Source organism: Carettochelys insculpta, chromosome 6 (assembly GCF_033958435.1).
Source record: "Carettochelys insculpta isolate YL-2023 chromosome 6, ASM3395843v1, whole genome shotgun sequence".
NCBI lineage: Eukaryota > Metazoa > Chordata > Testudines > Carettochelyidae > Carettochelys > Carettochelys insculpta.
Window position 1 is genome coordinate 115911549 of NC_134142.1, and position 27639 is coordinate 115939187.

The window sequence follows — 27639 nt, forward strand, 5'->3', positions numbered from 1 at the left end:
AGTACCAGCACAAAAAAAGCACTGCCCTTATATAAGTGCAGAATGTAGCACAGTCATAGCCACAAAATTAATGTAAGCCCTTGAATAATATTTGATTGTTGAAAACAATCTTATAAAGGATCTGGAATCATGTCAGGAAGCTAAACATTACCTGGATAAATTCAATTTGAGTCTTTTCATTTTCCAACCAACTGATATTGTGCAAAAGCTCCTCTGCAGTAGGTGGTGTAATAGTAGAGGGAAGCATTCCAAGGTTTTTTTTTTTTAGCAGAATCATCTAAACAAGACGAAAAAAAGAACCCATATGTAATCTACCTGCTTTAGTTTCTTTGTTCTGAAGATGAACTCTTTAAGCATGGATTATTTCCTGCTGAACTTACTCATTCTGAAACATGTTTTCCTGCATACAAACCTTTGGGCTCTGCCCTTTCTAAAATAGCTTCTATTACACTGCCAAACAGATCCCAATCCTTCAAAAATTTATACAACTTTGCACACTATGTATGCTCTCATTGAAATAAGTCTTTTCAGAACTGGGCTCCTACTTTGACCTGGTTGTTTAAGAACTGATATTTTCTACTAGTTCATCATTTAAATGAACTGGCTGGTGGAGTGGAAAAGGACTGGATAAGGTCTGAAGCTTAAATCATCTAAACATGTCATCACAGTACAGCTCAGCTGTGGTTCTGCTGAGTGGCCCTGGACAGGTTGAATTTGTTATTTTTGTACCCCTTTCTAGACATGAAGACACTTGTAACTGGGTCTACTGGGAGAAGGGTATTTCTTCTTCCTCATGCTTAGGAGAGACTTGAGCTGAAAGAGATTTAGCTGCCATGTGGATAGCAGCAGCCATAGATGAAGGAGCCTTAGGTATGTGTAGGTAATCTTGTCTCCCTGGAGATGACCAAGATTCACAATAAGCTCACACAGGCACAGAGGTGTATTGAGCGTGAGACTACATTGTAGTCTCACAACACCTGGGAATGATGGGTCAGGAAGGAAGGAATCTACTAGCATGTATCAGTAATCTTTAAAATCCCTTCACGTATTGATAAGGCAACACATCCTGCAGAGATGCTGACCACACTGAAAAGGGCATCCACTGTTTCCCTCCACCTCCTCTGACAGTAGCCCCACATTCAAGGATACCCTTTTCAGGAGCTCTTGGCTCACCTTTGCATCATCCTACAGCATTGGAAAGGGGGAGCTTGCAATGGCTTTAGTCTGGAGACGATGAAGAGGAGGCCAGTCCCATGGTCTCCACTCTTTGTTTCTGCAGTCCTCCTGAGAGGTCCATCAGGAGCTCCTGTGTGGAATTGGGGTGGGATGGTGGATGGGGGTTCTTTACCAGTTGCTTGCACCTGTTTACGGAACCAAGATGCTGAGGCCAATGGTTCCTCAAACGTGCCTGGCAGCAACCTAGGAACCTGGGACTGCTATGTAAACCCTCATGGGTTCCATGGGGACCAGGGTGCCAGACACTGTCTTTGTGGCTGTACCACCAGTTGCAGTGCTGAAGGCTGGGGTAGCACAAGGGGAATTGGCACTTAACCCTTGTGGTAGTACCCCTTGCTCCCTGCCAGCCTCTGAGGGTGTTAGTGAACCGCCTGGTGACCAGGAATGGAAGGACATGTGACTGCCTCCATCAGCGTGGTACATGCTGTGGGACTGCCAGTATTTCTCTATCTGGGAAGAGCTGCTACTGCGGGACCCCAATGCCCACTGGGTAAAGGCAATCTACTCCTCTCATCCTCCTCTTGGCACAGGGACTGGAATGGGACCAAGAGCTGGAATGAGACCAGTAGTCCAAAATCACACAAACACCATGACATTGATCAGTTCCAGTGAGATGACAATTGAGGCTGATGTTCCATGGAGTGGCCCCGTGAGCAGTGCCAAGGCCTTACTAATGCTGATCACTCCTCTTGGTTCCTGTGCCAGGGGTACATGCCACAGAATGTCTATGCCACTGGATTAGGTGAGTGCTGCCTCAGACCCTGCATCAGGAGACTGGAGGAGCATTCATGATGCTTTCCTCTTTGAGTCTGAGACTTGATGGCATCACACGGGGGGTGCTGGCATTCTAGATCTTTAGGTGATAGGCAGTACCATGGGGGGATGCCTTCAAGAAGCCCAATATAAACTTACCTTGAGACTGGGGCACATTGGCACTGGTACCATCAGAAAGTTCTGTGCAGCCTGCACAGCTTCCAGCATCAATGATGCAAACAGGGCTGAGACACTTGCTTCACTTGAGTCAAAGCCCAATTTCTTGACAGAGGTGAAGAGCTGCCCATTAAGAGTCTTTGCTCTCCTCCTTGCCTCTCCTTCATTTTTTGGGATAGAGAAGAACGTCTTTTGGCATAATCCTTCGCATTCTTTACCAAAGTTGGCAACGACAAGCAGTGCTGATCAAAGGATGGTACCAGGAGGGCACTCTGCACTGAGGACATGGTGTTTGAGGCTGAGGAAGGTGCTGCTGCCCTGCCAGGGGCAGCACTGACACCATAAGAAGTGCCCACAAGTGAATGTTTCTCCTTCTTTTTTGCTATGGCATTTGAACAACAAATGCAAATTTGGCACTAGCACTAATGTGCCCCTCACCATTGCACCCACAGACAGCTATTATTCAGATTGCTCATGGATATAGAATGCCTGCATGACACACAAGATTGGAAGCCTGGTGATTGGGGCATGCCCTGTCCCTAGGCAAATTCCCAAGTGCAACACAATGAGTACAAATTAACTAAACTAACCGCTACTGAAGTTACTATTAGTTAGTATTATATATTAGTTATTATAGCAGTTACTGCTACTGAACAACTAGCTACAAGAGCTGCTAAGTCAAGAAAAGCTAGTGACAAAAACTTGAAGCCACTAGTTCTAAAGCACCATCAGTGGTGGCAAGAAGAAACAGAGTGGCGGAAGTGGGTAGCACCCCTTTATACCACACTATTGTTGCACCACTCTAGGGGACAACAGAGCCACTCTCCTGTGAATTTTGCTGAGGGACAATTTCTGATGCCAATGCACATCACACACACACCCCTAATGTGGAATGGACAAGAGCAATCATTTGAAAAACCCTCTTTGCAAGATTGTTCGAATTAGAATTTCCTAGACAGAAGATGCTAGATAAATACAATGCAGGCGCATCAAATAAAAATTGTACTGAAGCAATGAAAACTGAAAGTTTACTGTTTAAATAACCACAGAACTAACCAGACAACTGAGAAAATAAAGAAAGGCTATATGAATAATATATGCAATGTTAAAGTCACAGAAATTCAAGAACTTCTTCCTTCATCAGAGTGCAGGAGAAAATTTGTGGAAATATTTCTACTGAAAATGGCAGGACATGCAATGACCAGTTGGGAGCCAGAGACCGGAGTACAAGAAACCTGATGAATGACTGTATTTAGATATTTGTCATTTCTACATTTAAAGTTATTTTAATCATGCTTATTAGACCGAAACAATTTCAAGCATACCAATTTTGTGCTTCTGAAAGGTGTCACACTAAAAGTCTTGGAGACTGAGGTCTCCTGCAACTTACCGACAACAGATTTTAACTGGTGGCATGACTAAAAGCCAGACTCTTGGTAGCTAATAGATACATGAACACTTAAGTTATTTTATTACCTTTTGTATTTTTGCTCCTTCATTTTTATCAACAATTCCACCTGATATCAATACTTTAAGAGTTTCTGTAGCTGTGTTTAGCACAGTTTGGACCGCCTGTTTGGTTTTCACAGCAGTAACAATATCCGGATAATCACGCTGCATTAAACCTAAAATAAATAAGAAATGTTCCAAGTTTTCTACTTAAATAAGCTTTCAATGGTAACACACTGAGAGGAAATTCTAAATATGTTTGACAAGTCAATAAGAAGAAAATTATTTGGCATAATTCCATTTCAGAGCATCAGCTTTCATGGGCAAAGACCCACTTCGTCAGACACAATGTCAGATGTGGGCCTTGATCTGTACTACTAAGTATAGCAGTGATTCTCGAATTTCTTGACCTGCAGCCCACATAGCTCACCACTAACCTTTCCATAGACTGCTAGTCAACCGCTGATTATGACAAAATGCCTTCACTTATGTCTAAATATCTTAAATACTAAATTATTAATATTAGGCTACTGAAGCTATAATGTAAGGGTGTATATAACAAGTAAGAAAGGAAATATTAATCAAAATCAGAATAATTAACAAAAAGGCTTCAACATTGTATTCATGTACGGCGGGGTGCGGAACCTTTTTTGGGTCAGAAGTCACACAAGTGAGAGGCAACCTCCCCCGCCCAAAAACAGAAAAACCCCTAACCCTCAATGATGTGGATCCCAGCTGAGTTTCCTCACCCCCCTGCTGCGACTGCCTCACTGGATGAGAGTAGAGCAGATGGAAGACAGGGAGGACCAAGATTCAGGGCTTCCAAATGGACCAGATTAACTCTTTTGGGGTCCTGGTGTAAGTAGATTTCCCCCCAGGCTCTGGGTTGAGGCCAAAAATGAGGGACTCAGTGTGTGAGGTGCTGCCAAGAAGTGGGATAGGGATAGGGGTCTCGGTGGGAGGGAGGATGCATGAGTCACTAGTGGGCTGGGGAGGTGTGTGAAAGGAGGATGGAGATGCAGGGTCTGGGCATATGGGGAATGGAGGGCACTTATGCGGCTTTGTACCCATCCACCCACCCACCCACACGTGCATGCTCCCAGGCATTATGTTGCAGGCACAGCCTCCTGCTGTTCTTATTGTTTGTGATTCAATCTGGAAAAGCCTGCTAGCAGCAAATCAATGTGCGGCTGTTCCCCAGTGGGGGGAAGGGCAATGAATAGAGTCACTTGCTCTCTGCATGAGCTGAATCCACTGAGGCTCCTGGCTTTCTTCCCCTCCCTGCTGCCAGTAGGAAGCGTGTTGGTGCTCCAAACTCACAGGGAAGGAGCAGGGCTAGACCACCAGTGCAGGCTCCGCACCACAGGGGCAGGGGTACAGCTGGAGCCCACAGCCCTTTTGCAAGGTGGCCAGTCTATGGACCCACAGCTTGAGAACAAATGTATTATACCACCATCTGAAAGCAGACTTCTTGGAGATGGTTTTCACCTTGGTAAAACACACCTCCAGTAAATTTTCTCCTGTGCCAAAGGGTGAAGGTAGACTTCTGCTAGTTTACAAGCAAACTCAGCACCTGAAAGGTTGACTGAATAAGGCAGATGCTGGCCTCTACCTGTGCCTTAGTCTGACCTTTGACTAGCCAATCATCGAGCTACAGGTAGATTTGTATCTCTTGCCTTCTCAAGAAGGCTACTATTACCACCATGCATTTTCTAAAAACTCATGGGGCTGCCAGTAGATCAAATGGGAAATCAGCAAATTGGTAGTGGGTCTGGTTCACAAGGAACCTGAGTAACCTTTGCTGTCCTTAGAAAACTGAGATGTGGAAATAGGCATCCCAAAAAATCACAAGTGGCATACCTGTCTGCAGGATCCAGGGAGGGGATAACTGAGGCCAAAGAGACCAAGCAGAACTTCACTATTTTAAGTTAACTGTTGAGATGGTGCAGGTCTAAAATGTGCCTGGAACCGTACTTGGCTTTTGGAATTACAAAATAGCGGGAACAAAACTTTTTCCCTTTTCAGTTCAGAGGCACTTCCTCTACAACTCCCACTCAAAGGAGAGCTTGCATCTCCTCAGTCAAGAATTTATCATGTGAAGGGTCCCTGAAGAGGAACAGAGAGGAAGGCTGGAGGATAGAGTCGAGTGTATAATCCATTTCTACTGAACTCAGCACACAACAACCTGTGATAATATGAGCCCATACCAAGCTAAAATGGGATAGGTGGATGAAAACAATAGGACCATAAGATCTAGTGTGACAAGAACGAGTCCTGTCCAAAATTTTTAAGTATTTGGATGGAGCAGGTAGAGATGCTGAGATGGATGATGGTTGCTGCCTGCACCTAAATTCCAGCTTCACATTTTTGCCAGTTGTGTCAGGACAGCAGAGTGAAGAAAATGGTGTGCTCCTGAGGCCTGAAATGCTTCTTCAAAGGCTGGGACAATGCGTGTGAGGTACATTGGGGCCACATGCACCCCACAAGGCAGAAGGAACCAGCCAGCAGCTGGGCAGGGAAACAAAGGTGCCAGGGAACGGAGCTGGCAACAGGAGTCCACACCCCACACTCACAGTGGCAGCTGTGGGGAAGACGCAGCAAGCCAGCTCTAGCTCGTGCTGCTCTGGCCCCACTGCTCTAAGGGATGGGTGGGACTACTCCTAGAAGGATGTGGAACAGAGAGCAGCACAAGCTATGGCCACCTTGCTGTGCTTCCTGCCATCCTCCTGCTGTGGGACGAACAGGGCCTATGCCAGCAGCAGGAGGCCACACTGCCCGCACCCTGCACTCACAGGCAAAGGGGTGGGAGAAGTGCAGCAAGGCATCTCCAGTTGCACTGCGCTGTAGCCCTGCCACTCCTCCCTGGAATCAGCATGTCTGGAGCCACCTTGCTGTGCTTCCCTCCTCCCCACTATCAATGGCAGTGGGGCAGGGGAGAATGAATTCCTGCTGTTGGCATCAACCCTGAAAGTCCTTCAGGCCACTTCAGCTGGGATAACAGAGTCAGGGCTGGGAGGCACAGAGCAAAGGCGGGGTGGAGCAAGGGCACGAAGAGGCAGGGTGTGGGGTAGAAGGGGGTTGTCCCAGCCGTTTGTTGGGCTGGGTGGGGAACATGGCCAGTGCCTCCCCTTTGTTCCCCATCACCAGTTGCCTCTGTTCAAAGGAAGTGGGATTTAGACACCAATGAACTTGAGAATAGGTAGCTCTGGAATCATTCAGTACATGGAGCTTTGCAACTGTCTGCTCCGAGACGAGTGAGGCCCCTTCAAATGCAAGGGCCTGGAGAAAATGATGGATCTCCACCAGCAAGCCCAAAGACGGCAACCAAGAATACCCTTATATGGCCATAGTTGAGACCCATGGATCTAGCCGGTGAATTTGCCACATCCAGGATTGCCTGCAGAGATGCCTTGGCTATTGACTTCCCTTTTTCTACGTGGGTAGAGAAATCTTGTCTGCACTCCTGAGGAAACAAGTCTCTGAATTTTGACATGGAGTCTTCAAAATTAAAATTGCATCTCCCTAACAAAGCTGTAAACTTACTGTAGAATAAACCTTTCTACCAAACAGATCTAGCTTCTTTGGGTCTTTGGCTGCAGTGACTGTGCCATGCTGCTCCATCTTTTCTTCTCAATGGCCACCAAGACCACCATGGACCTTGGCTGGGTGTGAAAACAAAATGATTTTTTCATCTCTAAAGGACAGGGATTGCCACAAGGCTATAAATTATCCCATGATGGTCTCATTGAAAGGTAGAGCCATCAAATGACCTTGCTGCAGCTAAGAGGTTAATGTAGCTGGGGAAAGATTTTCTGACTACCTTCACTTGCAGCCCTAAGTTTAAGGCCACCCTCTTCATCAGCTCCTGGTGAACTCTGGCTTTGTTCTGAGGAAGTAACTCACCTGCACCTGATACTGCCTCATCAGCGAATCTCCTTTTGTCCTTCAGTACCAACTAGGTCCAGTAGGTCTTGTGTCAGGTGGTGTATGATGGGTTTGTAGAGCCTCTCTCCCCAAGGCTCCTGAATTTGAGTGTCTAGAATGTGTCCAATACTGGAAGGAAACTCCAAGGGCTCCAAAACTGCCATTACACTAGCATAGGCCAATGCTTATTGGACCTAACACTTGGTGGTACCTCCCTGTACCTAGGTCTACTGCTGCATTGGGATGATCAGAGGACAGATAGCAACCCCACCACTGGCTATACAACCTAACTTCCAATGCCAATGAAAAGACTTCTCCAGGGACCATCAAGGTGCAGTATTAATTGGTTCTGGGGAATCAATGCTGAAGGGGAAAAGACTTCATCAAAGATTGCCTGGATGGTTGCCTCCAGATGGTAATGAGGAGCCTCGTACTGAGTGGCCTCGTACTTGGGGTGATGCCCTCCCACTTCTGTCAACTTGCACCATAGGCGCCACTTCTTGCACTACCAGCAACAGTAGGATCGGTAATGCCAGAAACTCTCTGGCCACCACAAATACCTCAGATATGGGCAGCACCATAATCACACTGAAGCCCTCACTGTTCTTCTGGCACAGCAGCACCAGCTGGTCCAATATCTGACTCAAAGGAGTCTGCAAACAGGAAAGAATCAACCGTATCACCCTGTGGAGCAGGGGCAGGGAGTGGCCCAACTTACATCTCTCTCTGCTGTGCTCTCCATGTTTGGGCTTTTTCTGAATTGGGGAATGCCCCCACACCTCCTTCCCCGCCAGATGCTTCTTACATTTCTTTTTTAGCACTGGGAATGGGGAAAAGAGTCAAGAATCTCTCAGTGGGAGAACTCTGCACCTGCATGGTGCTGGGTCCAATGGTTTGGTTCTAATAAGGAGTGTCTGGATGCTGCTTCCATCCACGGAAATTTTCATCTGGCCACACTGATCCTTCTTCATATGAATCTTAAAATACCCAGGATATGACAATGGTCCTGGATATCAACCACACTCAAGAATTCTAAGCAACTGGCACACAATTAAATGAAAAGCATAGCTTGTCACAAGAGTCATGCCTTAGCACCAGGACTGAACAGTAATCCACTAACAAGCAAGAAACTCCAACTAAAGTATGTATAAAAAGTATTCACAGTCCAAATGAAAAATAACTAGTGAAGACAGAAAGTAGGAAAATAGTCAGATTACTATTTATAGTCAGCCAGAGCAAGAAGAGCAGTGCCAGTGACTGTCATGGGCAGGAAGGAGGACTGAGGGGAGTGTGAGGGAAACATTTCCAGCTCCTGTGCACAAGGTGGACACACACAATGTGGAAGGGAGATGTGCAAGCACTCAAAGAAGAATCACTGCAAATAATTTTGACCAAATATCAGCACCCTGAAGCTGAATGAAATGACAAGATACATAACAGTCATCATTCATAAGCATCAAAACTTTTGCTTGCCTCATTCCCCAGCATTTGTTAGCAGAGAGACACCTCAATCTTCACATTTTAGTGGTTTTATTTATTTATTTATTTATTTATTAACTACAACAGATGTCTGGGAGCGTATGTAGATGTGCATATGCTCAAAGAAGAGCTTAAATTGATAGAACTCACATGATTTATCTGAGAACGGTTTCTACAGGATAGCTTCTGAAACAGCCTTACTGTAACAAATCATATGTCTAAAACATAACACTTGCCTATAGCTACAGACATGGGGTTGCATGTTTAATTTTGAAAAAAATACGTTGTTTTCATATACATGTGTAATTAGAACATTAAATTCAACAAGCTGCATCATATTGAATTGCGTGATAATGTTTCACGTAACCCTCTGCGTGCATGTGGCTAGCAGACTGCTGCCTCACAACCCATAATTTGAGCAGACTAGGGTTAATAGACATAAGCGATGTAGCCTCAACATTAGCTTCAGTCTGCCAATGATTGAGCGTCCCTTTCATAGCTATTTAGCTGGTATATGAATATATCAATTGGTACTGAGATTGATAATTCTCTTTTAAATTTGGTGATTGATAACTAAAATGAGACTGCCTCCTTCACAAATTATTAGGATAGTAGACCAAGAATTATTTGATGGTTTACTCAAATGATCAATTTGATATTAACCAACTTTATTTTAATCTGATTTGGTTTTATGTATTATATGATTTTGCACACTGATTTAATATACTTTAATTTACTTAATAAAATACATAAAACTTCATACTTAAGGGGTTGAGATATTTCTTCCCATGACACAAGCATTTTACAATTGAGGAGTCCTATGGCAGACAATGCACTGTGAACACTGTGGTCCCCCCTATTGACAAGTCCATCAAACAGCTGCTATAGTCTCCTTGTATTTGGTGCCTGAATAGGGACACTGTTAGCTTTTGAAAGAATGATGACCTACAAATTGAGCGTGTGGATTTTAGATTATTTAAATTATTGGAGTGGATACTGGCTGGTCAACCTAAAGGCTGACCAGTTCCCAACAGTAAGTATATATTCTTCTCATAACTGGTGCCTGAATTGGATCCTGTATTTGCAGACGTGAACAAATTGGAGAAAGTTCGGAGAAGAGCAAGAGAAATGATTAAAGATCTAGAAAACATGACCTGTGCAGGAAGACTGAAAGAACTGGGATTGTTTATCTGGGAACTGAGGAGTCTGAGAGGGGACATGATAACAGCTTTCAAGTATCTAAAAGTTTGTTAAAATGAGGAGATATTCAATCCACTTAGCGGTTTTGTTGCACTGATTGTTCACTGGCATCTTTATCTTTAAATTATTGTATCTGTAAATAGCTGTTTGCAGGTGGACCCGGTTGATTATCAAAATAGGTGAAAGATAGTTTGAGAGAGTATTTGTCTCACTGAAGAGCAAGACTTAACAAATGATTAACTCAGAGGTCATGTTCAGGAATGAAACAATTGCTTTCACTGCCTTCACAGGTAATTAAATAGCTCATCTAATGTTGACACAACAATCCATAAGAACAGATATATCATTACAGCCTTGTTGCAATTTGTAGTGCACCTACTAGTGTGGTTGCTAAAGAGCGTAAACTGATCCAATTTATAAATGTGAGATACAACTGGACAGCCAGCAAGACTTGAGTCAGAACCTTAGCCAGCTGCATTCACAAAAGGTACATGTACACTAGAGAGTTTTGTTGACAAAACTGGTGTTTTGTCAACAAAGTCATGGAGCATCGATACTACAAATGCGTTCTATCGACAGAACACAGCATTTTTGTCAACAGCCTTCTTCTCCCCACCCACCCCCCTGGTGGCCCTTAGCAAATGCCTCTGTCAACAGATTCTATCGACAGAAAACAAGTGTGGATGTTCTTGGGGGTGGGGCTTTTTGGAACAGAACAGTCCTCCACAGCACCGGCCAGCTGATCCTGGGAGATGCCCTGCTCACTGTGATCATAGCTCTATGCTCTCAGCCTCTGACCAACCTTAAAGTTGCAGGGAGTCCAGGAAACCCTGTGGCAGGATGCTAGGAGCATGCACCCCTACCCATGTCCCTTTATTGGGAAAGGTTGGGAAGAAATGAGTGGGCGAAGGTAGGCATCTTGATGGGGACAGGCTAAGACTGCGGGCATGAGGGCCCCCCCAGGGAGAAAGGCCTCCTACATCCCCTCCACAATGTTATCAAGGGCCCAACAAGCAGCCACAACTTGGGGGACATTTGTGCTCCCTGACATGCAGCTGGGGAGGAAGGGTCAGTCAGCAGGCACCTCAAACGTGCCTTAAGATGGCTGAAGGCATACTCCACCTGGCTCCATGCCTGGTTTAGGTGGGCATCAAACAGGTCCTGGGCTGGGTCCAGGTGGTCAGTGTACAGCCTCATGAGCCAGGGCATGAGTGGGGAAGGTGGAATCTCCCACCATGCACAATGGCAAATCCACATCTCTGATCGCCATCTCCTGGCAGGGGATATAGGCGCCTGCCTCCATCCTTCGGCACGGGCCAGAGTTGTGGAACACCCATGCATGATGTGCCTGGCCTGACCAACTGATAAACATCCAGGAAATGTCCCTAGTGGTCCAACAGGGCCTGAAGCACAACAGGATGGGTTCCCTTGCAGTTTATGTACTGTGCCACGCCATGGTCTGGGGCACGGATAGGGATGAGTCCCATCGATTGCGCCGAAGCAGTTTGGGAACCCCAGGGTGGTGAAGACGGTCACGACCACATCCAGGTCTGCAATGCAGACAACCCTCTGGAGCAGGAGCATGTTGACTGTCACTACCTGCAATGGGAAGAGACCAAAACAAACATGAGGGACTTAGGGAGGGAGTCCCTGGGCCTCAGCAGACTCCCCTGCCCCCTCCCATTCCCCTTCCCCCAGAGGCTGCCCTCCCGGCAGTGGGGCTATGCGAGGATCAGACAGAACAGAACTCCCAAGGACAAGGCTTTCTCCCCTCTCCCCTCCATGCCTCGCACCCACAACCCTGCTCCACAAGGGTCCCCCATTGACAGGACCCCATTCTTCCCCTCCCATGCAGGGCCTGCAGTCCAAGAGTGCCTTACCTGCATGATGATGGCCCCAACAGTGGACTTCGGCATGACAAACAGCTTCCTGATAGAGCAATAGCTGTCCATAGTGGCGAGCTTCCAGAGGACAATGGTGACCAATGTGATGGAGTGGGGGGAGTGCATGTGAGACTCAGGCTGGATGTGTGTGTGTGTGTGTGTGTGTGATAGGCAGCGCAGCTCCCAGCGGGGAAGGACGACCCCCTGGGGCTGTAACCTAAGTTGGCAGGTAACACCTCAGACCTGAACACAGAGCAGTGAGGAGCCAAGCTGGATTGGAATCAGGAGATGCAGTTAAAAGCTGGAGGCAGAGAGAGCTGGAAGGCAGCCAGCCTGGTGAGCAGGGAAGCTACACCCCAGAGGGTCACCCCTTGGTCTCCTCTCCCCAGGATGGGTTGGAATGACTGTCTCTGCCAGCTGTACTGACACCTCTGTGCTGAGCTGTGCCCCTGTTGACTAATAAACTTCCTGTTCTACCTGCTGAGTGAGAGTCATTCCTGTCTGCAGATGAGGTGCAATGCTTGGGGACCCAGAACCCCATCATAACCTACTTCTCCAGGGGGATGGTGGGCTGCATTCAAGTGTCCTGTCTGTAGCAGGTGGGGAAGAGCGAAGCACAGAACTCCAGAAAGATTTCCTTTCTCATTCAGAAGTTCTGGAGCCCCTGCTGGTTATCCCACTGGCCCATGACCAGCCAGTCCCACTGGTCAGAACTGGAGGCGTACCTCCAGACCCACCTGGTCACCTGAGGGGGGCAAGCACAGGTGGGATCCTAGGGTACGAAGGGCATACTCCTCAGTCCCAGTGTTGGGCATGTACCCCCAGAGGAGGTGGAGGACAGCCACGATCAGGGTGAGCAATAGCCCAAGCAGCTGTGTGTGGGTCCAGTGCAAGCCCGGGGACTGGTCTGGCACCATGGCTTTCTGGAATGCACAAAGTCTCTCACAGAAAACATGGAAGCCCTGCAGTAGCTGTGCTGTCCCTCAATGATGTAGGCAAGCCTCAGCATGCAGCAGGGAATATGAGGGGGTCCCTTTAAGGTTGCAGCTGACCAGGGCTCCCAGAAGGGCTTGCCCTCCATGTGACCCTGTGTGATGGTGTTCCAGAGCCCATTCTGTCAACACAGTGGGCAGGCAGTCTGGCCACTCTCTGTCAACAGAGCGGATTGACAGAGCGATCCGCTTTGCTGTGCGGACGTGATCCGTCAACAGAAGTTTTGTAGGAAGATCTCTTCCAACAGTACTTCTGTCAACAGAGCACTCTAGTGTAGACATGGCCAAAGTGGATAACTCCCTTGTGGACTGGATTCTACAACACAGATTTTTCTGCTCAAATGGCAGCAACAGAAAGGATCTGTGGACTTTTACAAGACTGTGGACAATGTATCAGCTGAGTCTAAAATAGTAACATTTTGCTTTACAAAGCAATGTAGTTTGTTAATATGGAATGAATAAAATGGTTTCTTAAAGGAAAATAAGAATTCCAGGTATTAGGCCAAAGTAAACAGGATAACCTACTCATGGAAAAACTACTACTTCTATAGGAAGCTTAGGGTTTTTCTTCATTACAAGGCTAAACTTGTGCCACTGCAACTGATACAATGGCATCCATTTTAGTGGATCTGGAGAAGACATGGTAAGCCAATGTGACAGAGCTCTTCCATCAATTTAATTAATTCACCTCAATGAAAGGCAGAAGCTGTGTGGATGGGAGAACATTTCCTGTCAACATAACATGGTAGATACTGCTTTAAGTCAATGTGAACTATGCTGACTTAAATTATGCAGCTTACATAATTTACCTACCATAACTGAGATTGATTTAACAGCATTGTGTAAACAAGGCCTTTGTGATAAACTATTACTTCCCTATAAAAGGTAGTGAACCTAGAACAACAGAATACTAGAACTGGAAGGGACCTCAAGAGGTCATCAAGTTCAGTCCCCTGCCCTCATGGCAGGAGCAGACACCATCTACATCATCCCTGTTAGATATTTATCCAACCTGTTCTTCAATATCTCCAATGATGGAGATTCTACAGCGACCCCAAGCAATTTATTTCAGTACTTAACCACCCTGACAGTTAAGAAATTTTTCCTAATGTTCAACCTAAACCTCTCTTGCTGCAATTTAGACCCATTTCTTTTTGCCCTATCATCACAGGCTAAGGACAATATATTTTCTCCCTCCTCCTTGTAACACCATTTTAGGTACTTAAAAGCTATCATTTCCCCTCTCAGCCTTATGTTTTTCAAACTAAACAAACTCAATTCTTTTAATCTTCTCTCATAGGTCATATTTGCTAGACCTTTAATAATTTTTAGTTGTTCTCTTCTGACCCCTCTCTAATTTCTCCACATCTTTCCTAAAATGTGGTGCCCAGAACTTGACACAGCTCTTCAGTTGAGACCTAATCAGCACAGAGTAGAGTGGAAGAATTACTTGTTGGGTCTTGTTCACAAAACTCCTAAGATGTAAATACATGACAACAGCGGGCTTAAAAATCCATGGTCTCAACCAGTTTCCCTGGACACATAGCTACACGTTTCACATCTTCAACAATGACCTTTAAAAAGATATGGACAGGGATGAGCAACCAAAATAGCAGGAAGAACCTTTTTTTTTTTAATTCGGTAAAAACTCAATAATTCAAGAGCTCCAATGCATGTGAATATGAGATGGTCCTTAATAAATAATGTCAAACCATACTCCTTGTAACTCCTATTTTAAGAACAGTGCACATACAATGATTTGTAATGTGATACATGTTTGCTCCAGGAATTCACAAACTTTTTACACATTCTGTTTCCTCACAGTTCACATAGTTAATGTTACTACCTTCCTGACTTTCACCCCCAAACTCATTTTAAGTATGCCAATTTTACTTCACTTTTAATTTAATTTTCTTTCTTAAAATGTATTTTGCCTTGCACAGCAGGAATGCCATAAGCTTCCTTTTCCTTTTCAAAATCAAGACTTTATTAGCAACATGATCAAAACACAGAGAAAGTATCATATCCCATAATGCACTGCACATATTAAAGGGGGAGTTATCCACAATTTCAAGATCACATATTGTTTAATATTTAGATACAAATTATTCATTATTAGGCTTTTAGACATTCACCATTTATCTAAAATAATTAGTTTTTTTTAATACTTTGTTATTATAGAGTCTGGAGCCACAAAGAACCGCATGTGGCTCTGTAGCCACAAATTGCAGATCCACAGCTGTGGCTATTGGGTCTATACAAATGATATCCTAAAGAACTGAGTACATAGACCAAGAGCCACATAAAGAGCATTGGTTCCAATCTACGTCCTCTTTTCCAATAGCTATTTAAGAATACAGTATACAGATTGTAAAGATATCGGATGAAGAATGAATTGTGTAGATCTATACAGATAGTCATCTTGAAATTGTTACAAAGTTTTTTCAAAGTTAACTAAACAGATGATACATTCTATAAAATATCTCCATTTTACATACCTAACTCTTTCATAGCATCTTGTTTATTTTTTCCCATAATTTTATTTATTTCCTGTAAGATAACGGAAAATACTATTTTGGTTAGAAAAGGTACACACAGTTTTGCGAGTTCATATTTTAAATATATTTTAGTACAAATATAACTGAAGTCCACTAAATACAGGGGGGTAGCAGTGAGTGAGTTACGGTCAGAATGACAGTAAGCCATAATCCATGTTGTCAAGGGCCAGGCTGCTAAGGAAATACTTAGAGGGGGCCTGGTTGAGTAAGAACACTTTTAACTTCTGGTTATCAATTTAAATTTATTACTTTAACAAAATCTAACTTAAAAATTTAAAGCACACTATTTAAGCTATTTCCTACACTTTCTGTTGTTTTCCCTTACCTTAGAAATTGTCTCATGACCAGCAATCTGTTCAATTAAATATTTTGTATCTTCTTCACCTTGGACGTATCCCTTGGCAATATCATACCTAAAAGTTAGCTGTTTGTTTATTTGTTTTTCCAACAGATATATCAATCTTGGTATCACAAGCTAAAATAAATAATAATGAGGTAAGTCACATTTGAAAAGAAAATACATTATTAATTAAAATATCAACTTTTCTAAAAGGACTTCTTATGCAGATTAATGCATGCCACGTGTATGTTTCTATTGTAGTATAAATACTATAAAAGCATCTACTCAGATGCTTGAGGTATTCTTAACATAAAAGACTGTAACTGGTATTCTTCCAGATGCATGTCTCAGTCCATTCTACAGTTGTTTTGTGTGTTCACCAGGTGCATTGATGCCCAGAGAGTTTCCTCCCTACAATACCGGTAGGGGAGTACCTCCAGAAACACCCCTCATGGATCTCTGCACCTCTTTGGAGTGGTACAAGGGATGCTGCACTTCCCCTGTGCCCTCCTCAGTTTCTGTTTGCTGGAAACTCCAATTGTGGGGAACGAGGGCAGGGTGTGGAAAGGACATGAGCAACACATCTAGAAGAATACCAGTTATGGAACAGGTAACTGACTTTTCTTATTTGAGTGCTATTCATGTGCATTCTGCAATAGGTGAATAGCACCAGTATCCACATGGAGGTGGGTAGGAATCAAAAATGAGAAGGTTACAGGCCAGGCTTACCTGCTTTACCTGAAAGACCCACCAAAGCCAGCGTGGCCTCTAGTCTGGGTGAGGACGATGTACTGAGCAGTGAACACGTGTATGGATGATCAGGCCATAGCAAGCACGGATATCCACAGTGATCCAATTGAGATCCAGTGAGTAGAAACCCCCTCATGTGCTCAGTTGTAGTGATAAACAGCTGGATAGATTTCTGGCACGGTCTAGCTCCGTCCAGGTGGAAAGCAAGGGCCCGACATACAAGTGAAGATGCTTCTCCTCATTAGAGGAGTTGGGCCTGGGACAGAGAACTGGTGATAAAATGTCCTCATTCAAATGGAAAACTGTCACTACTTTCAGAAGGAAACCTGCATGTGAGAGGAGGTAAATCTTGTCCTTATGGGAGAGAGTATACGGCAGCTCCAAGACTAGGCTCAAAGGGCCAAAACACACCTAGCTGATGTTATCACCACGAGGAAGGCTACTCCAGGACAAGTACAACCAGGAGCATGTGGTCAGCATTTCAAACAAGGAACCTGAGAGTCTATATAGGATTAGGTTCAAATCCCATGGCAGAACTGGGGGTCTGACTTCAAGTAAAACACATTCCAACCCCTTGATGAACTTGCCCATGATGTCATGGAAGAATACCATATGCCCTTGCACCCAGGAGCGGAATATGGAAATGACTGCAAGGTGCACGCGGAGCAAAGAGTGCATCAACTCTTCGTCCTTTAGGTAAACTAGGTAAGCCAGGATCGATTGGATCGGGACCTTCATTAGCGAGATGCCACGGTCTGTCACCCAAAGAACAAATCTTACCCATTTCACCATGTAGTTTTGCTTGGTTGAAAGTTTTCTGCTCTTAAGGAGGATGTGCCAGACTCCTTCCAAGCAGATTGTTTCTGTGGATGCAACCACTAAGTCTCCACACTGTAAGATACAGGAATGAGAGCCTGAGGTGACGGAGACAGCTGTGGTCCTGTGACAGAAAGTCTGGCTGGAATGGCAGCAGCCACAGAGGAAGCACTGCTGGATGTGACAGGCTTCCAAACCAATGCTGCTGAGGCCTACATCGGAGGTGTAATGATGACCAGGGCCTTGTCCTTAATTTTCTTCAGGACCTTGCTGATGAGTGGCAAGAGAAAAAAACCTAAAATTGTCCTCTGTGCAAGACAAAGGGAAAGCATCTGATGTAGTCTGCACTCAGGCCACATCTAGAGCAGGAAAAAGGGCAATGGAAATTCTCCCTGGTAGCAAACAGGTCCGCCTGGACCTTCTGGAATACCAAGTGGGCAACCTCCGAGGTAGTGTTCACTTGTGGTGAGAAGTTCCCACTCAATCGATCCATGAGGGAGTTTAATGTGCTCAGGACACGATAAGCCTGCAGGCTGATGTCATGCATGGTTGTAGAAGTCCCATAGCATAAGGGCCTCCTGGCAGAGAGCTGGGGAGCAGATTTCGACTTGCCTGTTGATATAGAACATGAAGGTTGCATTTTCCATGAGGACTCTGACCACCCTGACTATGAGAGTAGAGCAGAACGCCTTGCAGGCAAGATGTACCTCTCTAAGCTCTTTGATGCTGAAGTACAGGCTCACCTCATCCAGGGGCTACATACCTCGGGTCTTGCTGTCCTTACATACCACTCCCCACCCCACCCCCAGCCAAGATCTGATGCATCCAATATGAGGTCAACTGTCAAAGAGTGGCTCTGGAATGTGACCTCAAGTAGCATGTTTCTGGAAACCATTCACCACTGGCAGAAAGTAAGGACAGAAACTGGGTCCTCCACTCAGCCTGTGTCAGGCCCTGATGGATACTGAGAGATGCCCAGCACTGGTGTGTACTCTTCTGTTATTGTCTCCTCTTCTGCCGTCCTCTGACTTCTTGACCAGTACCGGAGAGGAGCAGTGTTGACTAGTTGACTGTGCCAACTAAGTGCTATTCATCGATCCTTTGGTGTCCTGTGCCAACTCCAGGTGATGTACTGGTGCCAGGATCAGAGCCAAATCCATGAGAAGTACTCTAAATTGAATGTCCCACACCTGTCACTGACCTGAGCTTCACCAAGACAGCAGGCAGCCCTAGAATGATGGCAGCTTCTGATATAAACCATTTGAAGGAATCGTAAGGTTTACACCTTGAAGAACAGGGCATATGTTGGTCAGTGAAGTCCCTAAGGGGACCAACTATACTACAAGCAAACTCACTACAGAAAAAAAACGAACAGGGAGAAGCAACAGCCGAAGTTGAAACAGGGTTGTTCCAATGCACCTTCACGGGAGACAAGAAGGGATTCATGCTGGGGGGGAGTGCAGTGCATCTTATAATGCACCAGAGAGGTGCCAAGGGCAGGGGGTGGTGTTGGAGGCACTTCCCTATGGGTACTGCTAGGAGAAACACTTCTGGCATCAGTGCACACAGCAAGCACACACATGTACTCTGGAATATGCATGAACAAGCACTCAAAGAACTTAAAAGTTCAGTGGTACAATTTAATGTAACCTATGTTAGTTCTCCAGAGAACCAAGGTTGTTATCACTTAGTTAAAAATCTCAAAAACTTTCTGTTCATAAAGTATGTTATACTTAATTTTTATGCTGGGGTGGAGTGGTGATAGAGAGAGGAAAAAGTTTCACCACAACATACACAGAGAATTCAAAGGAGGAAAATGCCAATTTGGCTTCCATACTTTAAAAAAAAGAAAAAAAAAGTCAACTAAGAACTGTGAGTAAAAATTCAATTGTCACCTGCCACCTAATTTAACAGCTTCCTCCTGGAAAGAGAAGTTACTCACTTGTAGTAATGATGGTTCTTCGAGATGTGTCCCCGTGGGTGCTCCACAGTAGGTTCATCCACACTAGGTGTCGGGCTCGCCCGGCGCCGCAGATCGGAATTCTTCTAGCAGTTTCCACTCGATCGCGCATGCGCCGATGCACGCCGCTCCCTTGTGCACCCTTGGTCATGTGCGCGATCTGGTCCCCGCCAGTTCCTTGACCAACCGCCTTGGATGCTCCTGAAAAACACCAGACAGAGATCCGAAGCGGGGAGGATGGGCGGGTAGTGGAGCACCCACGGGGAGACATCTCGAAGAACCATAGTTACAAGTGAGTAACTTCTCTTTCTTCTTCGAGTGGTCCCCATGGGTGCTCCACAGTAGGTGACTACCCAGCAGTATCCCCAAGTAAGGAGGTGGGTACTTGATTCATGTGCAGCTTGCCCCTGAGAGGACTGCTGTCGACAGACGGGTATCCTCATCGAACACCCGATGCAGGACGTAATGCTTGGCGAAGGCATCATAGGATGACCAAGTCGCCGCTCTGCAAATGTCTTTCAATGCGATTCCCTTGAAGAAGGCTACTGATGCCACCACCGCTCTGGTAGAGTGAGCCCTAGGCGGGGCTAGCAAAGGGGTCTTTCGAAGCTCGTAGCACAGTTTTATACAGGACACAATGTCCTTTGAAATTCTCTGGGAAGAGAGGCCTTCCCCTTTCGACCTGGGAGCGAGAGACACCAGAAGCCTGTCCGTTTTCCGGAAGGACTTAGTTCTGTCTATGTAAAAGGCCAACGCCCTCCTCACATCTAGGAGATACAGGTGCGCCTCCTTGCTGGAGCTGTGAGGCTTCGGGTAAAACGAGGATAATACTATTGGTTCGTTAATGTGGAACTCCGAGGAAACTTTCGGAACGAAGGCTGGGTGCAACCGTGAGATCACCACCTCCTTTGAGAATACTGTGCAGGGCGGCGTTGCCATCACTGCTGTGAGCTCGCTCACCCTGTGGGCTGACGTAATCGCAAGAAGGAAGGTCGTTTTCATGGTAAGTAGTCGGAGGGGTACCGTGGCTAATGGTTTGAAGGGTGGTCCCGATAGCGTGTGGAGTACCAAGTCCAAACTCCACGACGGTGGTAGCGGTTTTCAAGGAGGGTACAGTTTTACCAGCCCCTTCAAGAACCTTGTGACGATAGGATGGGCAAATACAGTGGGCCCTTCCTCTTTGTGCTGAAAAGCTGATATGGCTGCGAGGTGGATCTTTAGAGAGGATAGACAGAGCCCGTCTCGTTTGAGGTCCAATAGGTATTCTAGAATTAGTTATAGGAACGTCAAAAGGAGCTAACTGTTTGGCAGAGCACCAGGCGGTAAAGCGTGTCCATTTCTGTTCGTAAGTCCTCCTGGTGGAGGTCCTTCAGCTACACTCTAAGACTTGTCTTACTCCCTCCGTACACATGCTCTCTAAGGCGCTGAGCCATGGATTAACCATGCTTGTAGGCGTAGTCCCTGAGAGTGCGGGTGCACTATGGACCCCTGAGCCTGGGTGAGTAAGTTCGTCACTACCGGTAGGGAGGAGTGGTGGACGATCTGACATGCGCAGAAACAAGGGAAACCATTGTTGTTGGTCCCAAGTTGGAACTATGAGTATCATGCGAGCTCTCTCCCTTCTGGCTTTCTGCAGAACCTTGTGGATAAGTGTTGTGGGGGGAAACACATAGAGTAGAGGGCCCTTCCATGAGATCATGAAGGCGTCCCCCAGGGACTCCCGCCCTATTCCTGCTCTGGAGCAGTACTGAGGGCACTTCTTGTTGCGCTGGGTGGCAAACAAATTGACTTGGGGAAACCCCCATGTACGAAATATGCGCTGTAGCAGGTCGGAGCGGATCTGCCATTCATGCGTGAGTGCGAAGCACCTGCTCAGTTGATCTGCCTTCACATTGTGGGCGCCCAGCAAGTACGAGGCTTTCAATGTTATGTTGTTGGCAATGCACCAATTCCACAATCGGACTGCTTCCGCGCATAGCACACGGGACCGTGCCCCTCCTTGTCGATTGATGTAGAACATGGTGGAGGTATTGTCGGTATTGATCCCGACTACTTTGCTGTGCAGGTATTTCCGAAAATGTCTGCACACATTGAACACTGCTCTGAGCTCCAGTATATTTATGTGCAGTGTCTGTTCTGCGGGGGACCATAGCCCTTGCGTCACCTTGCTGCCAATGTGCGCTCCTCACCCTATGTGGGAGGCGTCGGTAGTAGGAAAAATATAAATTTGTGGTTGGTGAAAGGGCACCCCCACTAGCAGATTCTTGGGATTTCCCCACCACGCTAAGGATCTACGCACTTCCGTCATGGGCGACGCTACCCTGTGGACAGTGTGGGATGCCGGTTTGTAAACACTCGCCAGCCAATGCTGCAGGCTTCGCATGTGTAACCTGGCATTCTGTACCACAAACGTGGCGGCCGCCATGTGCCCCAACAGTTGCAGGCACGTTAGGACCGGCACCGCGGGGCTGTACGTCATGACTTACACCAAGGATTTGATGGTGTGGAAGTGGGTGTCGGGCAGGTATATTCTTGATGCGATAGAGTTTAGGCACGTCCCTATGAACTCTATAACTTGCGTGGGTTTGGTCTTTGACTTTGCAAGGTTGATAACTAGGCCCAGCGAAGTAAACGTGTTCGCTGTGACGCGTATCACGCATAGGACCTCTGCCTTTGAGGCCCCTTTCAGTAGGCAGTCATCCAGATATGGAAAGATAAACACGCCCTGTCTGTGCAGGTAAGCTGATACCACTGCCAGGGTTTTGGTAAAGACTCTGGGTGCCGAGCATAGGCCGAACGGAAGAACCCTGTACTGGAAATGTTCCCCGCTGACCGTGAAGTGGAGGAAGCGTCTGTGTGCTGGGTGGATTGTTATATGAAAGTAAGCGTCTTGTAAGTCGAGGGCTGCAAACCAGTCTCCATTGTCCAGTGCCGTAAATATGGAGGCAACTGTAATCATGCGGAAGCGCTGCTTGCGCAAGTATCAGTTGAGGCCCTGTAGGTCCAAGATCGGCCTCCAGCCTCCTGTTTTCTTCTCTGTTAGGAAGTAGCTTGAGTAAAAACCTTTCCCTTGGAATTGTTCTGGCACTCTTTCCACCGCCCCTATGAACATGAGGTGATCTACCTCCTGCTTCAGCCTCGCCTTGTGAAAAGGGTCCCTGAGAGGAGGACGGGTGGGAGGTTTCGTCGGTGGAAGTGACTGGAAGGGGATCGTGTAACCCATGGCTATAATTTCAGCACCCATTTGTCTGTTGTGATCTTTTGCCATTGGGAATGGAATGGTTTGAGGCGATGATGGAACATGAGGTGAGAGTGGCATTGATCGATGGTATTGATAGTGCAGTCCTCAACATACCCGTCAAACTTGCTGCCTCTGGGCTTGTCCCGAGGTTGTACGACTTCATTGAGAACGTTGCCTGGGGGTCCTGTACTGCTGCTGCTGTTGATGGTGCCCTTGGTCATAGCCTCGCTGATATTGTGCGCGCTGTGGTTGGTAAGCGTAGCGCCTTTGCTGAGGATAAAATTTCTTTTTCTTGTATGGAGGAGTGTAGATACCAAAGGTCTTAAGTGTGGCCCTCGAATCTTTGCTAGAGTGGAGGACCAAGTCGGTTGATTCTGCAAACAGCTTTTGCTTGTCAAAGGGAAGATCCATGATCTTCGCCTGTAGATCTCTGGGGATACCAGACGTCTGGAGCCAGGATTCCTTACGCATTACCACTGCTGCGGCTGTTGAACGTGCCGCTGCGTCCGACACGTCCAGGGCAATCTGAACTCCCATTTGCGAGGCCATGTAGCCCTCCTGGACGATCGCCTTTAACACTGGCCTCTTGTCCTCCAGAAGGGAATCCATGAGAGAGGTGAGTCTAGAGTAATTGTCAAAGTTATGGTTTGATAAATGTGCCGCGTAGTTTGCCATTCTCAATAACAGGGTAGAGGAGGAGTAGACCTTCCTGCCGAACAGCTCTAATTTCTTAGCATCTTTATCCAACCCCCCCGATTTGTACTGAGATGTCTTCGACTTCTGTTGGGATGATTCGACCATCAAAGAATTGGGTTGTGGGTGGCTAAAGAGGAATTCCATGCCCTTGGCTGGGATGAAGTATTTCTTATCTGCCCTTTTGTTCGTAGGTGGAATAGAGGCCGGAGTCTGCCATATGTTCATGGCTGACTCCATAATGGCTTTGTCCAGCGGGATAGCAATTTTAGATGAAGCCGGGGGTCTCAAATTTTTCAGGAGTTTATGATGCTTCTCCTGTACCTCTGCTATTTGAATGTCCTGCGTGTATGCTACTCTTTTGAACAGCTCTTGGAATTATTTAAGGTCATCCGAAGGGAAGACATCCCCGGGGACAACTGCTTCATCTGGGGAGGATGAGGAGGAACTGCTGGGATAAACCTCCCTCAAGTCCTCTGGCTCCTGAGTTCGCTGGTATGCTTGCTCCTTCGTGGGCTGTAAAGGAAAGTCTCGGGACTCTGGACCTAATTCCCCCTGGGACAGCTGCGTTCCTCTCCCAGAGCGAGAGTGTACATGGGAGTATTGGCGAGGAGTGGGAGGGGATCTGCCCCTGGATCTAGACCTCCGATGTCGGCGTTCAGTATGATGAGGACGGCCATAACAACATGGACAAGGGCCCGGTGATGGAGACCTGGACCATGATTGGGGAGTGCACCCATGATGTCTGGGAGAGCGGGATCTCCGTGACAACATTGATAATGGTGAAGCTGGTTTGTGATAGTGTTCATAGGGATCCATGCCCAAAAATAGTGAAGGTGGCCTGAGCCATGGCGAAGGTGGTTGGAGGGAGGTCCGAAATAAGCTGGTGGAGTTACCACCCGACGACGCGGTGTGTGAATCTTGGGGTTGGGGGGGCGGGGGGCTGGGTGATAAGGGTATCGCAGCCATGTCTGGAGATGGACTGAGGTGCCGGGTTTTGGCTCTAGCTTTCCCCCTCCCCTGCAGGGTGGGCGCCGCCCCCTCCTGTGCCGGGGATCTCGGCCCCGCTGTCGACGCCGCGTGGGTAGCTTCCTCCGGCTCCGGTAGGCCCTGTGCTGGGTGCCCCTGAGCCGTCAGCGCCGCGATAGCCGGTGCCGCGTGAGGCAGCGCCGCCGATTCCGGCGCTTGCCGTGCTGGCGCCCGCGGTGCCTTCCATGCCAACTGATGCATAGTTGGAGGCCCGGCCCCAGCCACGTGCGCGACCATGCTGCTGCTTTCATCAGCCTGCGGCTGAGGGCTCTGCGTTCTGTTCATCCTGCTCGCTGGAACCGCCAGCAAGGATTGAGCCGGGGAGAGTTTCTTCTTCTTTTGCACAGAGGGGGTCAAAGATGCTGCCTTCCTTTTATGTGACCCAGAGGGCCCTTCTGTGTGAGGCTTCTCCGACGGCTCAGGCTGGAGGGCCTTATAAAACAAGATCATTTTGAGCCTCATTTCTCTGTCCTTCCTGGCCCTGGCTGTAAGCTTAGCGCAGTGGGAACACTTCTGGGTAACATGGAACTCCCCCAGGCAACGAATGCACTCACTACGCCCCTCAGAGGCCAGCATAGCCTCGCGGCATGACTCACACTTCTTAAACCCCAAGGAAGCCATCGCGGGGAGTCTTTACTGTTAATCGGGTACTTAGCCGCTAATCAGTGCGTTCTGCAACCCAAATGACATTCACGGCCTTCAGGGTAGCGGACAGCTTAACCAGCCTTCTTTGTCTGCTCCTCTTCCCTCCGTTCCTCTTCTCACTACTACTTTGTATGCCTTTTTTTTTTTCCCACTTTTTTTTTTTTTATAATAGGAAAAAAACAACGAGCTAACAAGGAAAACTATCTTATCTGTCTCAGGCTTTAGAGCCGGAGCGGATTCCGTCTGCAGCCGTTGGCAGTTGAGAAGGAACTGGCGGGGACCGGATCGCGCACATGACCGAGGGCGTGCAAGGGAGTGGCGCGCATTGGCGCATGCGCGATCCAGTGGAAACTGCTGGAAGAATTCCAATCTGTGGCGCTGGGCGAGCCCGACACCTACTGTGGAGGAACCTACTGTGGAGCACCCACAGGGACCACTCGAAGAACCTCTTGTTTTAGAATCAGTAAGTGATTACTTGATGTGCTAGCAGCAATATGGGGGTAAAATCAAGTTAACTGTCATTTTCAACCTTAGTTTGATTGTAATATCATTTAATCCCTAATTGGTTTACAGAATCTGTAATAGAATTTTATTTTACGTTTGAATGTTTATTTTTAATAACTTTTATAAAGTATTTAATCACTTTTTCTTTAATCAGCAATTTGAGTCAGAACCCTCCAGAACCTAGGTGAATTAATCAATCCCTCTTTGAACCTTTATAGTTCTCCTTAAATTAAACCCTTTGATTTTGACAATAGCTCACTGCGCTGAGTGGAGAAATTTCTGTGAACATCTGTGCTGAAACCAGAAATAAATTGCTGATTGATCATGTCTCCCAGGTAAAAATACCTTCATTGATGCAAACAGCATTCCCAAAGCATCAAGAGCTCTCATTTTCTGCATCAGGCAGCACAGCCTAACGCTGAAGATGATACACAAGTCTCCAAAGACCAGACAATGTGTGTTTAAAAGACTGACATGTATAAGGCAATATGCATTGCTGCCACCTGGATGATAACTTTATACAAAGAGAAAGCAGAAACTTATATTGTCTTAGTAGAAAGAATGTTGAGACTATTACATACACAAACTCCTGACTCCAAATAACAGGTCTGAATATAAAGGATGATCCATTAAGAGAACCTCTGCTCAGAAAGATTCCCATTTAATCCCTCTCCAAATGCAAAAAAACAATTTACATGACTTAAACATGACCCCACCCTAGCTGCAAAGACATCTCCTTGCTTCAAGTCCAACTAGTAGGGCAAAGTTATCTAAGTGAAACATGGGATCAGGAAAATTTATTCAGGTGAAAAAAACAGAAATCTCTTGCAGCTACAACTACGGGTATGATAGTAGCTCCGTTAGTATACTGCAGTTGACATATCCGTGACTATTTGCACTGTATGGCCATTTCTACACTTCTTTCGGAAGTGGCATGCTAATACACAGAACAAAAGATGCTAATGAGGCACAGATGCAAATTCCCCGTGCCTCATTAGCATAACATCACGTGATTTGGAGTCCAGAAGACCTTTCTTCCAGACTCCAAAACGCTGTGTAGAAGTGCGGCCCCCAGGGGGGCTTCTGGAAGGAAGTCCTTCTTCAGGAGGCCCCTTCTTCCCAAAAATTTTTGGGAAGAAGGGGCCTCCAGAAGAAGCACGTCCTTCCGGAAGCCCCCCCGGGGGCCGCACTTCTACACAGCATTTTGGAGTCTGGAAGAACGGTCTTCTGGACTCCAAATCACATGATGTTATGCTAATGAGGTGCGGGGAATTTGCATCTGTGCCTCATTAGCATCTTTTGCTCCATGTATCCTGTGTAGAAACAGCCTATGACCCCTGATAATAAGGCTAGACATGTGTTATCTTCCTTCAAAGGGATATCATAGATTGAATGAGGGTCTGGTTACCTCCTCAAGTGATGTGGAAGAAATATTACCCTAGAATGATGGTGCACAAGGGATGAATAAAGCGAAACGCTCTTAGGATTTTGGATGAGAAAGTACACAAAGTTTTAGGGGTCTTTTAAATCCCAATTCCAGCAGTGACAAAAAGACTACTGATCAAAGCCTGAGCTTGTGAGCATATGAAGCATATATATTGAAGCTATGCTTTCTGACACTTTTAACCATTTTGGCTGAAAGCAAGAGAGACTAGAAAAGTACATTAAAGATATAAATTATTATAAGGATTTAAAAGTGAGAGGAAAGGCTGAGAAAAGCTTTCCTTATAAACACAAGGAGTCCATGTGTGAATAGCAAGACTCAGATTGTCTGATTTCTCTCAAATAGCAGAATAAACAGCATTTGAAAGGGGTAGCTTGTGCACCCATCTGTGCTGACATTTGCACTGCTAGGGCCCTCTCCTACAGTGCACTGCATTCAGTTGCTCAACAGATCACGTGATATATAAGTTAAGAGTGGATGTGGAAGGCAGATTTTTGAGGAAGAAACATGGTTTTATCTTAGCTCTATAAGCATTCCACATACTCCCATGCTCTCAGGGCAGTATG

At 46.4% G+C, this 27639-nt stretch overlaps 1 protein-coding gene across 1 annotated transcript in view; it reads right to left on the reverse strand.

The window, feature by feature from the left end:
* The window catches only part of LOC142015137 (solute carrier family 9 member C1-like), a 191552-nt gene that overhangs the window by 71653 nt on the left and 92260 nt on the right, over positions 1 to 27639 (reverse strand). The window contains exons 14-20 of the mRNA XM_074998556.1: positions 17522 to 17632; positions 15977 to 16126; positions 11662 to 11817; positions 8009 to 8192; positions 3643 to 3821; positions 2149 to 2271; positions 152 to 277 (exon numbers count right to left, since the gene is read on the reverse strand). Of these exons, the coding sequence (XP_074854657.1) occupies positions 152 to 277; positions 2149 to 2271; positions 3643 to 3821; positions 8009 to 8192; positions 11662 to 11817; positions 15977 to 16126; positions 17522 to 17632 (1029 nt within the window). The remainder of the gene's footprint in view (positions 1 to 151; positions 278 to 2148; positions 2272 to 3642; positions 3822 to 8008; positions 8193 to 11661; positions 11818 to 15976; positions 16127 to 17521; positions 17633 to 27639) is intronic.